At 25.8% G+C, this 14,243-nt stretch overlaps 1 protein-coding gene across 2 annotated transcripts in view; it reads right to left on the bottom strand.

Annotated features, from left to right (window-relative positions):
- Positions 1-14,243, bottom strand: part of LOC100203107 (dedicator of cytokinesis protein 9) — an 88,834-nt gene that overhangs the window by 40,060 nt on the left and 34,531 nt on the right. For both annotated transcript variants that reach the window (XM_065789014.1, XM_065789015.1), the window contains exons 18-22: positions 7,649-7,765; positions 6,706-6,780; positions 5,775-6,008; positions 5,431-5,700; positions 4,796-5,093 (exon numbers count right to left, since the gene is read on the bottom strand). In XM_065789014.1, coding sequence (XP_065645086.1) covers positions 4,796-5,093; positions 5,431-5,700; positions 5,775-6,008; positions 6,706-6,780; positions 7,649-7,765 — 994 coding nt within the window. The remainder of the gene's footprint in view (positions 1-4,795; positions 5,094-5,430; positions 5,701-5,774; positions 6,009-6,705; positions 6,781-7,648; positions 7,766-14,243) is intronic.

Below are 14,243 nucleotides of genomic sequence, written 5' to 3' on the forward strand. Positions count from 1 at the left end.
TCAATTTTTTTTAATTTTTTTTCTTTTTTGTATGGGTAATGACTTAAAAAGTTCAAAAACATATATATTGCAAAATTATTTATTTAAACTTGTGTTAATGGAAAACTTTTTGGAAATCCGGAAAAACTAAAAGTTGAAAGAAATATCCGGAATTCTGGATATATCTGCAAAAAGATAATCCCTGCTTACATGATCATGTCTTTTTAACTTTCATGATTATGTTTAGTTAACTTTGATGATCATGTTTATAATTTTTATGATTTTGAAGATTTTTTAATTGTTTATTAACTACTCATTGTATTTTGGTATAAAATGCTTTTCTCTAGTCCTTGAACATACTATTATAACTTAAAAAATTTGTTTGAATTATTTATTGAATTAATATTATGTAATTATAATTAATAATATGAATTAAAAATCAAAAAAAGTTAAAACTTAAGGCTACAAAAACCCACTAAATGAGTTTATTAAAACCAGGTTTCTAAAACTTGCTTAAAAATCTGTTTTAAAAATATATATATATATATATGTATATATAAAAGCTGTTTTCTAAGCAATCTTTAAGCATATACTTACATGTTAATTTACCTGTAAAATCAGGCTCGAGTCCTCAACTATATATGTGCTTTCACTCAACTACCTTTCACCTGAACAACCTTTCTTTTTGTTCTTTGTTGTTGTTTTTGTCTTGGCTCTAATACCACTGACCATGTTGACAACAAAACAAACATGGTCAGAAATGGCACCTGACTGCATACCATTTCTGATCAAATCTGTTTACATGTTTTGACATTTTCAACATTTCAAAAATGCACTAAACTAAATTAAAAAAAGAACAAAAAATCTTAACTAAAGAAATAAAAATAAAAATGAAAAAAGAAATTTAAAAAACTAAAACTCTAAAACAAAAATAAACTCAAAAAACAAAAACGCTAAGAAAATTTACTCTAAGTGATGTTTATAATTATGTTTGGAATAAATAACTTTGAAACTTTGCTTATTTCTAATGTTTTATGTTCTACAAAATGCCTTTAAATAAAGTAAGTAATTACTTCTAATGATTGTTTACAATAAAGACATTTCATTTAAATTATCATAGAGTATTATGACTTTTTTTTATTTATATAAATATGTATTTTATAATGACATATGTAAATCTTTTAAAACAATTTTTATTATTTTTTAAACAATATTATTTTTATAAATAACAATAACTTTAAACAAAGTTTGTGTCTTCAATATATTGAATTTAAATTAATTTGAATATTGTTGTTATTGTGAAATAGTCAATATAATTGAACTTATATAGTTCATATAGTTAAAAATGTAAAAAAAATCTTTTGGTTTCAAAAAACAAATAAAAATGATAAATAAGAGAAATAAGAATAAGAAATAAAAAACTTTAAGAAACAGTTTAGTAGTTTGCTTCTGATTTGAAATTGTGATTGTTGTTTATTTTGCTGTTATTATCATTTGTTGCTGTTCTGACAGCTCTCGCAGTTGATATGGCAACAAACAACTCTTTGTTTATTTTTTATAGCTATTGACAAAGCATTGGCAATCCACAGACAAATTAAAGCAACGCAGCATTTTATAAGTTCAACAAGAAGTAGGTTTTGCTCCTATGTTAAAAAAACTTTCTACCATAGTTGTTAGGTTGATACCTGTACATCCAGTCTTCTTGAAAAATCTAACCAAGCTGGTGATTCAAAGACAGTGTTTAAAAGTGAATCTATTGTCTATCAATGCTATAATGATGTTGACTTTTCTTACGCAGAATTATTTGATTTTTCAATCCATCTTTAAAATAAAAATCTTTAAAATAAAAAGAAGCAACATTTGGTAACCATGGTAAATATTGATTAAACCATCTTTGTCATTTTAAAAGTAGTTAAATATTATCAATGGAATTTGATTTTTGTCAATTCTATTTTTAAACCTGAAAATCTGGAAATCAATAACCTATTTTGTTGTAATTTTTTCCTTCTAAAAGGTGTTTATTAAGTCTTTGATAAATAACAATTAATAAATGATCCTCATTTTTTTAACAGATATTTAGTGTATTATTTATCCCATGTTTAAAAAATCTATACTAAAACATATATTTTTAGCTGTATACAAACTTCTTCTCTAAAAAACTAACAACAAATTAAAAGCAGCTCCACTATACACTTTATAGATTATTTTTACAATTTTAGTTTAATCATTTTAGTTTTTTCATAAACTTTTAAATATGTTTTATTTAAAGCTTGCAGTTTACAAAACAAAAAACTAAAACTTTAACACGCCTAAAACATTATATACTGCTTACATATTGTTTTATAATAATGTTGTAGAATAATAAATCAAGCAGTTTAATAAAATCTGTTGATAAACAACTTTACACTTTATTATAAAGCATTTTGCATAATATGATAACATTAGAAAATATCAAAGTTATTTATTCCTAAATAATTATAAACTTAATTTAAAATACTTCTTAAAGCTTTTTTTTTTTCCCTTCAGTTTTTTGAGTTTTTATTTCTTTTTAGAGTTTTAGTATTTTAAGCTTAGTTTTTTTATTTTTTCATTATATCTTCATTTTAGACTTTTTCTTTTTCATATTTGAGTTTAGCTTAGTTTTTTTTTAGTGCATTTTTAAAATGTCAACTCAGACATGGTCACTGTCAACACATACACAGCCAAGAATGGTGTGCAATCACAATCTATTTGTTTCTTCTCTTTCTTGTGCAACTGCTACTTCTAATTGCAATAAATTCTTTTATTTTTTAACTTAAAGTTCTAGAAACTAATGGAAAATTTTTATTAGTGTCATTAACAAAGTTTTATAACTTTTTATAAAATTCAATAAATGAATACAAATTTCGTGTCATCTCAACAAAACAGGTTATTCACCACTTTTTCCCAAATTTAAACTCAGTCTTCCGTTTTTGTACTATTTTTCACTTAAACTATTCTACAGCTCATGTTTTTACTAACTTTTTTTTTTTTTTTTTTTTGTAATTCACCTCCCCAAGGCCAAGAAGGCCACTACAGATGAGGAGGCAACTAGTGGTTATAACCCTCTCTCAACTCTATAACTCTGAAACAGGAACAAGCCCGCTGCGCGGAGAAACAAGTTGAGCACGGTACTACCAGGGATGTGGTGGGAATCAAACTCAGAACCTCTACCGCATTTCTGTCACAGTCAAACAAAAGTGTTCTTCAGAACTCTCTTCAGAAGTCTTTATAGAATTTAAGTGCCTAAATAAATATTTTTTTCTTCCCTGCTGGAAAATTGAGCTTTTGGATGCAATTTTTCAAAAAATTGTTCTAAACTTTTTAACTACTACCCAGTCTTCTTACTATTATTAGCAAAGTCTTTAACTAACAAAATCATTAAACATCTTATCTTGAGTCTTACAACTCAAATAATTCTGACAACAAATATTTTGATTACCTCCTTCTACTAACTTGTTAACTGATGGACAACACTCTTATTCATTTCCGGTAACTATACCACAAGTAACAGTAGGTTTCATCCTTGGTTTTCTATTGTTCCTTATCTTTAATAATTTTGATCAAGGTTTTCCTTGATAATGTTACATCTGGCACAATTCTCATGACACAATTCTCACGACATAATTCTCTAGTCTTAAAGTAACCAAAATGTAGTTAACTATTTAAACACTTTTAACAAGCATATAAAATGGATTGCTAAATAAACATTTTCACTTGTTTCACTAATCAATAACTAAGAGTATTGTTACAGAGTAAGAATGTCAGCAAAGTGACATTCTTACTCTTTTTAACTAATTTCTCTCTGCTGAGAGAAATTAGTTAAAAACATATATATATATATATATATATATATATATATATATATATATATATATATATATATATATATATCTATATATATATATATATATATATATATATAATCAGACAAAATTAAACAAAATTAGACACTAAAAAGGCTATAAAGTTTGACATAAACAATTTGAAAATTTTATTGTCATATGATAGTTTGAATTCATACTCTAAATAATCATTTATTTGCTGTTGAGCAATTGATTGGTCACAGTTTCTTTTTTTTTTTTCACTTATCAAAGTTCTCACCTACCTTAATGTTTTCGTGACACAATTTACAATATTTTAAATCGCCTGTCAATCATTTTCTTGCTCTTCAAGTACTTTGTTTAATTTTTAGTAACTTCTAACTTAAATAGTAGTTGCTAGCTAACTCGATAAAAGCAAACCTTTTTTTTTTTAATCACCCTATTGTAAATTTACTTAAAAAAATAAAAACATGCCCTAACTTGTTGACATAAAGAAGTTAAATTAGGATGATTTTTTAAATAAAATTAAAACTCCATATATTGACTATATAAAATTAATATTTTGATTTAAAAAATTAGAAAATTTTTTAACATAGTAAGTAGAAACTGCAAGACATAATGTAATAATTACTGTATGAAAAAGGAATAATTTTTTACTGTTTTTTCTTTAAATATTATTAAAAGATTTATATTTTTAAATTCAAAATAAACACATGTGCTCTATATATAAACTGTGGTCATAAATAATCAAAATATAAAAAATGAAAATGCACTTCAGCCCCCACTAAATACACCGAAACTTTACTATTTTTTTTATCTTGGTTTTTATCTTTACTCTTTTGAAATAAGTAAGATACATCATTAGTTAATTTTTTTAAATAAAATATTGTTTTAAGATCAATATAAACTTTTCATGCCATATCATAAAAGTTAAATTTTATACAGGAATGATAATAACGTTGATTAAAACAAACCTGGTTTCAAACTTTTTAAAATATATAAAAAGCAAATCATCAGCTCTTTTGCTTCATCTTCATCAAAAGGTAGTATAGGGGGGTTTTTACCAGTAGAATCTGTTGTTGAAGTTGAAGAGCTTATAACAGAATAAAGTGCTGATACTTTTGAGATGCGCCTTGGAGAAGATTTGTCATCACAACTTATGTGTATTAGGCCATCTTCTGTATGCTCAAGAGATTTATGGAAGCGTATTGAATGCTCCAGCATCATAGTTAAATATGGAATGTATAGTGAAGCAATTCGAGATTGCATTTCCTAAAACAATTTCTTACATAAAAGTTAAATTGATCTCATCTTATTAGTTTCATATTTATATAATTTATACAATTATTTATTACAAAACCACAATCAATACAATCTTAATCAATACAATCTTAATCAGTAATTTCTTTTAACTTTAAAAGCTTACTCACAAAATTCTGCTTGCAATATATTTTTAGGAATTATTTTATTGGCTGCAGGAAACTTTTATCAGTAGGTTTTATATTATCGTTTCATAATAGTTATAAATTAAACATTAAAAAAAAGAGTCTTTTTTAATATTACGAATTTATTTTAATAATAAAAAGCAAATCTTCATTAAAATTCTTACTTCTGATTGATAACGATCATCAAACTCATGTTTTACTAAAAGATTCCTTAAAACACGAATAGCATATTTTCGTACGACCTTTGGCTCATACAAAGCAGTAGAAAGTTCTCTCAGCAAAATGCTAACAAGAAAATGTGAACTACAGAATGTGTCATTTAATGTGCTTTCATGAACATCTCCCTTCATTCTTATATCAATTGGAAGATTCAATGGTATGTAATGTTCATATTCAAAAACTGACCGTAAGAACTCAAACTTTAGCTCAAACATCTAAAAAAATCTATTTATTAGACAAAAAATAGTAATAAATTACTATCATAAAAACAGACATTTATATTATTTACTTGTGTATCAGCTGGAATAAATTGATCTTTCAAATAGTTGATAATATGAAAAACATAACCACGATCCATGTGTGTAAACGCAGATTTTAAAAAAGCAGCTAGATGTAAATTAGCTTCTTTTATCTCAGGGGTTTCCTTCACACGACTGACAAGCTGATGTATAAACACTTGAACCAAATTTTCTAAACTGTGGTGAAAATCTCCACTAAAACATTGTTCTCTTGGTTTTTTGCTCTATAACAAAAATATTTTTTAATGACAAAACTTGATGTTTAAACATCTTCATATATAAATATATTATAAAAAATCGCAAAAAGCATACAAAAGAAAAAAAAAAAAAAATTGTTATATATCCATAATATAATGTTAGTAAATATAATATATATAACAAATTGCAAAAAGCATACAAAAAAATTTTTTTTATATATTCATAATATGTTAGTAAATTAAGTCAAACCCTTAAACTCCTAAGGTTAAAAAATATTTTAAGTGTCTTCCACAACACATTAAAAAGATTATAATAGAAAAAAATCTCAAATACAAAAAGTTGCTTATCTTTATTATTATACTTGATCAATATAAAACCATTTTTTCAGAATCAGAGTTTTTAGAGTCAGAGTTGTACATCTCTGTACTTCCATTTGCATAAACAAATATAAACCAATCAATATATCTTTCAAGATTTTAGATGGTTTGTTAAATACATAGCATAACAAATTTTACAAAAATAAATAAAAAAAAACTTAAGTTTGAGTAACAATTTTTTCTGATGAAGAACTCAAAATATTTTAAGTAATTTTGTAAGTAACTTTATTATGGAACAAAAATGAAAAGGATAAACAAATAAAATACTTTTACTACTTTGCTTGTAAAATTAAAAAACATAACTATTTTACAACATAATTCAAACCAACTAATAAAACAATCTTACCTCAAACCGTTTCAGATCTGACATGCAAGATAGAGCCATACTTTTTGTCATAATTTCAAAAAAAAACCAAGAATGCTAAAATATTAATATTAAATACTGGTTACATTTAAATCACCCATTGTTTTAGAGTGTTATGCTGTATACATCGAACTAAATCTGCAGTTTTACATCATTATTTATGCTAAAACTATTTTGTTAAGAATATTTTTTTGATTTTTTAAAGTTTATCAAAATTACTTACTGTTAGGTAAGTAACTTTAATAATAATATTATGTTTTTAAACCTTTACAATTTATAATTACTTAATTTATAAATTTTTCGATAAAATATTCGTGAAGATAAACATTAAATAACAATTTTATTTTTAAATAAGTCAATGAATTTTATCACAAAGAATTTTTTAAAACAAAAAAGCTGTGTTATTCCTATGACATATAATTTATATTAGGACTTTGATGTGATTTGTTTGATTTACGCAGCATAACAAGGCCTGTTAAACCAATTTTTTTTAAATGTTAATTTTCCTCCCTAAGGCCATGAAGACCACTACAGTCGGGGAGGCTACTTAAATTGTGGTTACAAATTTTTCTCAACTTTAAAAATTTTAAAATGCGGTAGTGGTAAAGCGCTAGCCTCATAAGCAAAAAGTTCTAAGTTTGATCCCCACCACATCTCTAGAAGTACTGCGCTCAACTTGTTTCTCAGCACAGCTGAGAAATGTTCGTCAAGGTTAGTGTTTTGGAGTTGAGAGAGGGTTGTAACCACAATTTAAGTAGCCTCCTCAACTGCATTTTTTCCTAATATATTCCACTACTTTCTGTTGATTATTTTCAATAATTCTATTCTAACTATTATTATTGTTGTTGTTGTTGTTGTTGCTGTAATATTGTTGTTATTATTGTTATTATTACAAAATGCTAAAAAATAAATAATCATGTTATACCTGTAAAATATTTGCAATCATTTCAGGATCAGCACCAAGGCGGAGAAAAAATATAAGATGCTTAGATAACTCTTCGTGTACTGTCTTACTTTGAGTAACATCAGTTTTGAAAATAAACTAAAAACCAATTCAAAAAAATAATTAAAGAAAATGTTTAAATAATTAAATATAATATATATTTGTGTAAAACATAAAAAAATTTAACTTGATTTTGTTTTTGAGGTCTAATTTCAAGAATGAGTTGTTTATTTCATTCTCACATTTAATTTTTTATTGATGTTTAGTTTTCTGTTCTATGGTTTCACTAACTGTGTAAAAGCTATATTTTTGCTTTTTGAATTTGTTTATTGCTTGTTTAAATTTTTACTCTAAATAAGAAGAGATTTAATCTTCTTATTTTTTTTTTATTTGTCTTTTTATTTTAGTTTTGCCAAATTTTATTGATTATTTAACATTATTGATTATATAATATTATTTTTTTACTTATATGAATATGGAAATCTGAAAATGCTTCTAGTTTTTAAATGTTTAGTTTTTTAAAAACTGTAAACTAAACTCAATAGTTGTTATTCAATTAAAAATATTTATATTAAACTTGAAACTATGATATAATGACTAAAAAGCTCTTTTAATTAATAGTGTTTTTTTTTTTTTTTTTTTAAATTTTTTTTAAAACATGTGCAGAGTGTTGCTACACCAACTGTCTTATAGCCTAACTCACAAAGGAGTGCTGCTACATTGACTGAGGGTTTGGTTAGGGCAGGCAGTCTATCATTTAAGGAAGAAAAAAAATTATTTAAGTTTTTAAACTTTTTCTGATCTGGTTTATTAGGGCTCTCTTCAAAACTACAGTTTATGGAAGAAACTTTTGACTACCATGCAAGACTATATATATATACACACGTTATATATATATACATTATATATATATACACATATATGTATATATACACATATATGTATATATATGTATATATCTATATATACATATATATATGTATATATATGTGTGTATGTATATATATATATATATATATATATATATATATATATATATATATATATATATATATATATATATATATATATATATATATATAAGCTTAATTGGACAATGTTTAGTGCTAGCAGATATATATATATATATATATATATATATATATATATACACATATATATATATATATATATATATATATTTAAGTTTAATTGGACAATGTTTAGTGCTAGCAGATATATATATATATATATATATATATATATATATATATATATATATATATATATATATATATATATATTTAAGCTTAATTGGACAATGTTTAGTGCTAGCAGATTTAAATTAAAGTATACTACTTACGAGTAAAATTAAAGCTTTCCAATTTTTAGTATACCTTACAAAGTATAGTATACCTTTTAGTAAACCTTTAAGACATCCTAAGATTTATACTTTTTACTTAATTCTGACTTCAGAAATTTTTTGGAATAAAGAAAGTAGGACAAGAATCAGGTATGCTTCTTGGGGAGGGTGATGGAAGAGGAGGTGTCTCTTCACCTATTTTATATAACTTAAGAATTTTTTTTTAGTTAGATCCTTCATTTTCGACAAAATGGTTAAGAACTACTCCAATAAAACTCATTTGGTCTGAAGTCCATCAAAGGAAAAAGTCAAAGTTTATTTAGCATATTTTTGGACTGATTTGAAATATGTAACCCATTCTAAACACTTATGATAAATTGAAATTTAAATATATACTTTTCATAAAACATGTTAATTCAAATATTTTAAACATCAAGTTTAAAAATATAAAGTAAATTCAAATTTCAACAAAAAAGCTGATATTATGTAAACTGTTAATTTTGTGTACAATATAAGAAAATCTAATACAGTGGCGAGCAAAATAATAGGTGTGAACCAAAAAATTAACAAATACGAGAATATCTTTGAAACAAATAAAATAAAAATTTGATTTTTTATTAGAACTTTTATTTTATTACATAAATAAACAGAAATAATTAAAAATTAAGTAATTAAATATATATAATATATTTTAATTTAAAAAAAATAAATTCCACACTGAGCAAAATAATAGGTGTAAAATAAAAAATGAAGATGGAAGTCAATAGGGTTGCAAATTATAATTATTTTGTTGCATACCCTTTATTTTTTAATACTTCCGTGCATCTTGACAGCATTGAATCCACTAGTTTTCTGCAAACTTCTACAGGAATGCTGTACCAAGCCTCCTGGAGCATCATCCACAGTTCATTTCTATTTTTTGGATTTTGTCCAGAAATTTTAAGTTTTAACTGCCTCCATAAATTTTCAATAGGATTTGGATGTATGTTTTGGGTCGCAGTCCTGTTGGAAATGTTAAATTATCGGAATATTTTCTTCGGCAAATGGCAACATGACATTATTTAGTATGTCTACGTATGTATATTGGGTCATAATATCTTTGATCCAAAAAAGTGGCCCCACACCGTACCAGGAAAAGCAACCCCACACCATTATATTTCCTCCGCCGTGTTTCACTGTTTTCGCAGTGAAGCGAGGTGAAAGTTCTTGCTTTGATGGTCTTCTTACATACTGTTTTCCATCAGAATTAAATAAATTAATCTTAGTTTCATCACTCCACAAAATATTACGCCATTTTTTGGTCATATCTGGTCCCCGCCAAGCAATATGATTTTTTGCAAAAATTTTTCTTTTCATAATGTTCTTTCTACCAAGTAATGGTACTTTCCTCGGAGTTCGAGCTGGCAACTTACTTTCTAAAAGCCTTCTTCTAACTGTCCAAACACAACTATATTTTCATTAATTTCATTTAAAATTTTTTCATCAATGTTTTCATCGTCCCATTTTATATCTAATTCTAATTCAATACAAATATGATATGTTATTATTTTATATAAGTTGCATAAATATTGACCTTACCTTTATATCAACAACAAATAAAAATAATAAAATGTTTTTAATCCTACAGCAAACAGGTTAAAATAAACACACACCTATTATTTTGCTCCACCAAATTTGTAGGTTAAATATATAAATAGGGTATTCCCCTCATAAATTTGTAAGAAATTGGAAATATACTGCTCTCTGTTATAATAAAATAAGCATAGTTTGTGTAGCAATCAGTTTCTAGATGTCACTTTATAAAATATAATGTAAAATGTCAATTTAAGTGAAATTTATTATTCACACCTATTATTTTGCTCACCACTGTATGTGCACAATATAAAAAATTAACTCTATTCAATCAAAAACAAAGTCCAGTCAGAATTTAATGTACTATCTGATTAGTTCTAAGTGCTTTTTTTCTTTGATTGCATAAAATATTTCTATTGTTTTCTACAACTTGCATAATGTTCTGAAATTCTTTTAGGAGTTCCCATAAAGTCACTGCAAATCTTCACTTCAGGTTTAGCAGAGTCATTTACAGCACATTTGAAATCACATTTTTTGAAGGAAGACAACTTTTGTTTTTTGCCATTTTGTAACAGGCTCTCTGATAAAATTACTGTTTATAATTAATTTGGTGTAAAATACTAAAGAGTCTTTTCCAATAAAATCAGTCAAATCATTTACAGCCATTTCAGGAAGCATTGGAATTTTAGGTTTAGCAAACCCTGATTCTTTTCTTTTTGAAGTTTTTTATGTTGCCACATTTTTTTAGCGATATGTATTCTATTTACAACCTTTTGCTTCTGTTTGTACTCTAATTTGTTATTCAAAAGAGACACTGGAGTCAACTCCTTGGTGAGGTACCACATGTAAAAGTTTTTAGAGAAGCATTGAGCAATAGTTAACTCAATAACTTTATACTCTAATAATGCAAAAACTGTTTCTTTAGGTACCTGACTGATTTTCTTATTCAACAGTAAGTTTTAGAGTATAGCAATTTTGACACCCACCTTGGATTGTGCAAAGCACATGGTCTCTTAACCACAATTTTTTCCATTACTTTAATACAACTATGTTAATTGAATGAGTTCTCAATCAACTCAAGTTAAAACTTTGACTCATTGCTTCTTGGCAAAGATTGCTGATGAGATCTTTTTTTTTATTATCAAAGATTGTGAAATTTGAGGGATGTCAAGGTTTTTAATTGATTAATCAGATGCTCAAAGTTTTTCTTAAATCTAAAAATCAAATAATACAGTCATTATTTTACAGCTTAAAATACCGATGTTAGTTTAATTTTAAATATTAAATAATAATAAAATATTTTACTAAATAACTTTCAAAGCTTTGTAACCTAAAGGTTTGAACGATTTGTTAAGAAAAAACCTTTTGCAAAACATTTTAAATTTAAATTATAATTAAATATACCTTTAGTTCCATACTTCTCTGTTAAAAGATGATTTATAATTAAAATATTTCAATAACTTTGGGTGATTTTAAAATATATGTTATAAACACAGTTATGTCAGTTTTCAAGGTTTTTTTGTAAAACTGCTTAGTTTTACAACTACATCTAAGTTTATTTACATTGTGATCAGGACAAACTTCATCTGTTTCCAAAAAAGTGTTGTTAGAAAATCTCAAGATATTTGGTTATCATTATTTTTCTTTATGGATTGTTTCTTGTTCAGTAACGTTTCTAAAAGTTACTGAACAAGAATTAGTTAATTAGTTATGTTAAGAAAGTAGTTAGTAGGTAACTAGTATGCTCAACCTAAAATTACATCATTTATAAAAAAGGAATCTATAGAAGAAATTGTTTCAAAATTGGTGGCTGTAGATGACTTTTCTGTTAATGCTATTGCAAAATCTAAATTTATAAGAATTCTTTATCTGATAAAAGAATGATATTGCCAAAAAACCCTTCACATGTAATGAATTTTGGTAAAAAGCCAATACCATCTAGCAAAACAAGGAGTGGTTAAGGAAATGACTATGCAAATTCAAGGTGGCTCAAGATTCTTTATTTTGATGAACGAATACACATCTTTAAAAAATTGTTGCTATTTGAATTTAAATGTGCATTCATTAACTAGGCTTTGGAACTTAGACAGGATTCGAATAGTTGGGTCGCTTCCAACTGAAAAAATTATTGATATGGTTGAAAATAAATAATCCAAATTTAATTTATCTACAAAAAAAGCATATAACTTCTAGTGTAACTGACAGTGCATCAGTTATGAAAAAATATGGAAGATTAAGCGGGATGGAACATCAACTTTGTTATGCACATGGGCTACATTTCGCAGTTTGTGATTTTCTCTACAAAAAATCAGTGATTTCAAATTCATTGGGCAGTGAGTGTAATGCATCAGACAGCCAGAATTCTGATGAAAATAATAGTAAAGATGACGAATCTGAAGAAATCCATTCTGTTACAACTTCTGTGGATTTACAGTCAAGCCAAAACAACGATTTATTAAATTTATGAGATGTTGAGATCACTGACGAATCATTAGGCCACATAAGTAATGCACAAACAATTTAAAAGGTCCGGAGAATTGTACGGATGTTTCATAAATCACCACTCAAAAATGAAATTTTACAAAAATACGTAAAAATTACATACAATAAAGAACTCTAGTTAATATAAAAAGATGGAATAGTCTTCTTGCAAATTTGGAGCGATTTATTGCATTTAAAACATGTATATTAAAAACATTGATAGATTTTAAACACAACAGCATTAACAATACTTCGGAGGATGAATATATAGTGGTGCAGACTGTAGTAAGGACATTACAACCAATTAAATTTGAAATTGAAAGACTTGGCAAACGCAACGCATCCCTACTTGATGCAGAGGGTGTATTAGTGCTTATATTAGATGTTTTGCACAAAAATTAAGATTATTTTTCGGTTAAAATGCTGCAGTATGTGCAACAGAATTGTTGAAAGACAAAAAAAAAATTTTGTTGGCTTACTAAAATATTTAAATAATCCATCAAACTATAAACACGAATCGTACATAGATTCTGTATTATTATTGCCTTCCAAATCAGTCCTTCAAGCTACAGCTAAAAAATTATTTTCTAAGTTATTTGTGGAGGATATTGATGGTGGTGGAAATTCTGCTGAAATTGAAGAATTAGAATGCAGTAATGATGGGACTGAAACGTTGCTTATGGCCGAACCAAATTTGAAGACAACATCTGAATTAACACTTCATCAAAAATTGGATGCTGCCATTAGGAACGTTAGTCGAATTGAGAGTCCAGAAGATGTATTATATGACATTAAAAATATTACAAAAGAAATGGATATTTTTGATGCAAAAAAAAGTGTACAAATAATTTAGACAAATTAAATAATGCTCCATTAACTATCCCACCGACATTAACTGATTCAGAAAGAGCTTTTTCAGTGGCAGGTCTTTTTATTACAAAAGTTTGGTTATCATTAAGAGACTATTGACAAGCACTATTGACAATTTATGTTTTTTAAAAAATTATTTTATAAATAAATATATATAAAATATAATACTATTGAAGTTTATATTTGTTTTGTTTTGAGAGTCTTAGTTTCTAAGAATTATTTTGTATTTATTTTCTTGTTAAAAGTAATAGTAATAAAAAGGCCTTTTTTGTTTGTAGTTGTTTGAATTTACACATTTCCCCACCTAATTGG

Source organism: Hydra vulgaris, chromosome 01 (assembly GCF_038396675.1).
Source record: "Hydra vulgaris chromosome 01, alternate assembly HydraT2T_AEP".
In the NCBI taxonomy this organism is placed as follows: Eukaryota; Metazoa; Cnidaria; class Hydrozoa; order Anthoathecata; family Hydridae; genus Hydra; species Hydra vulgaris.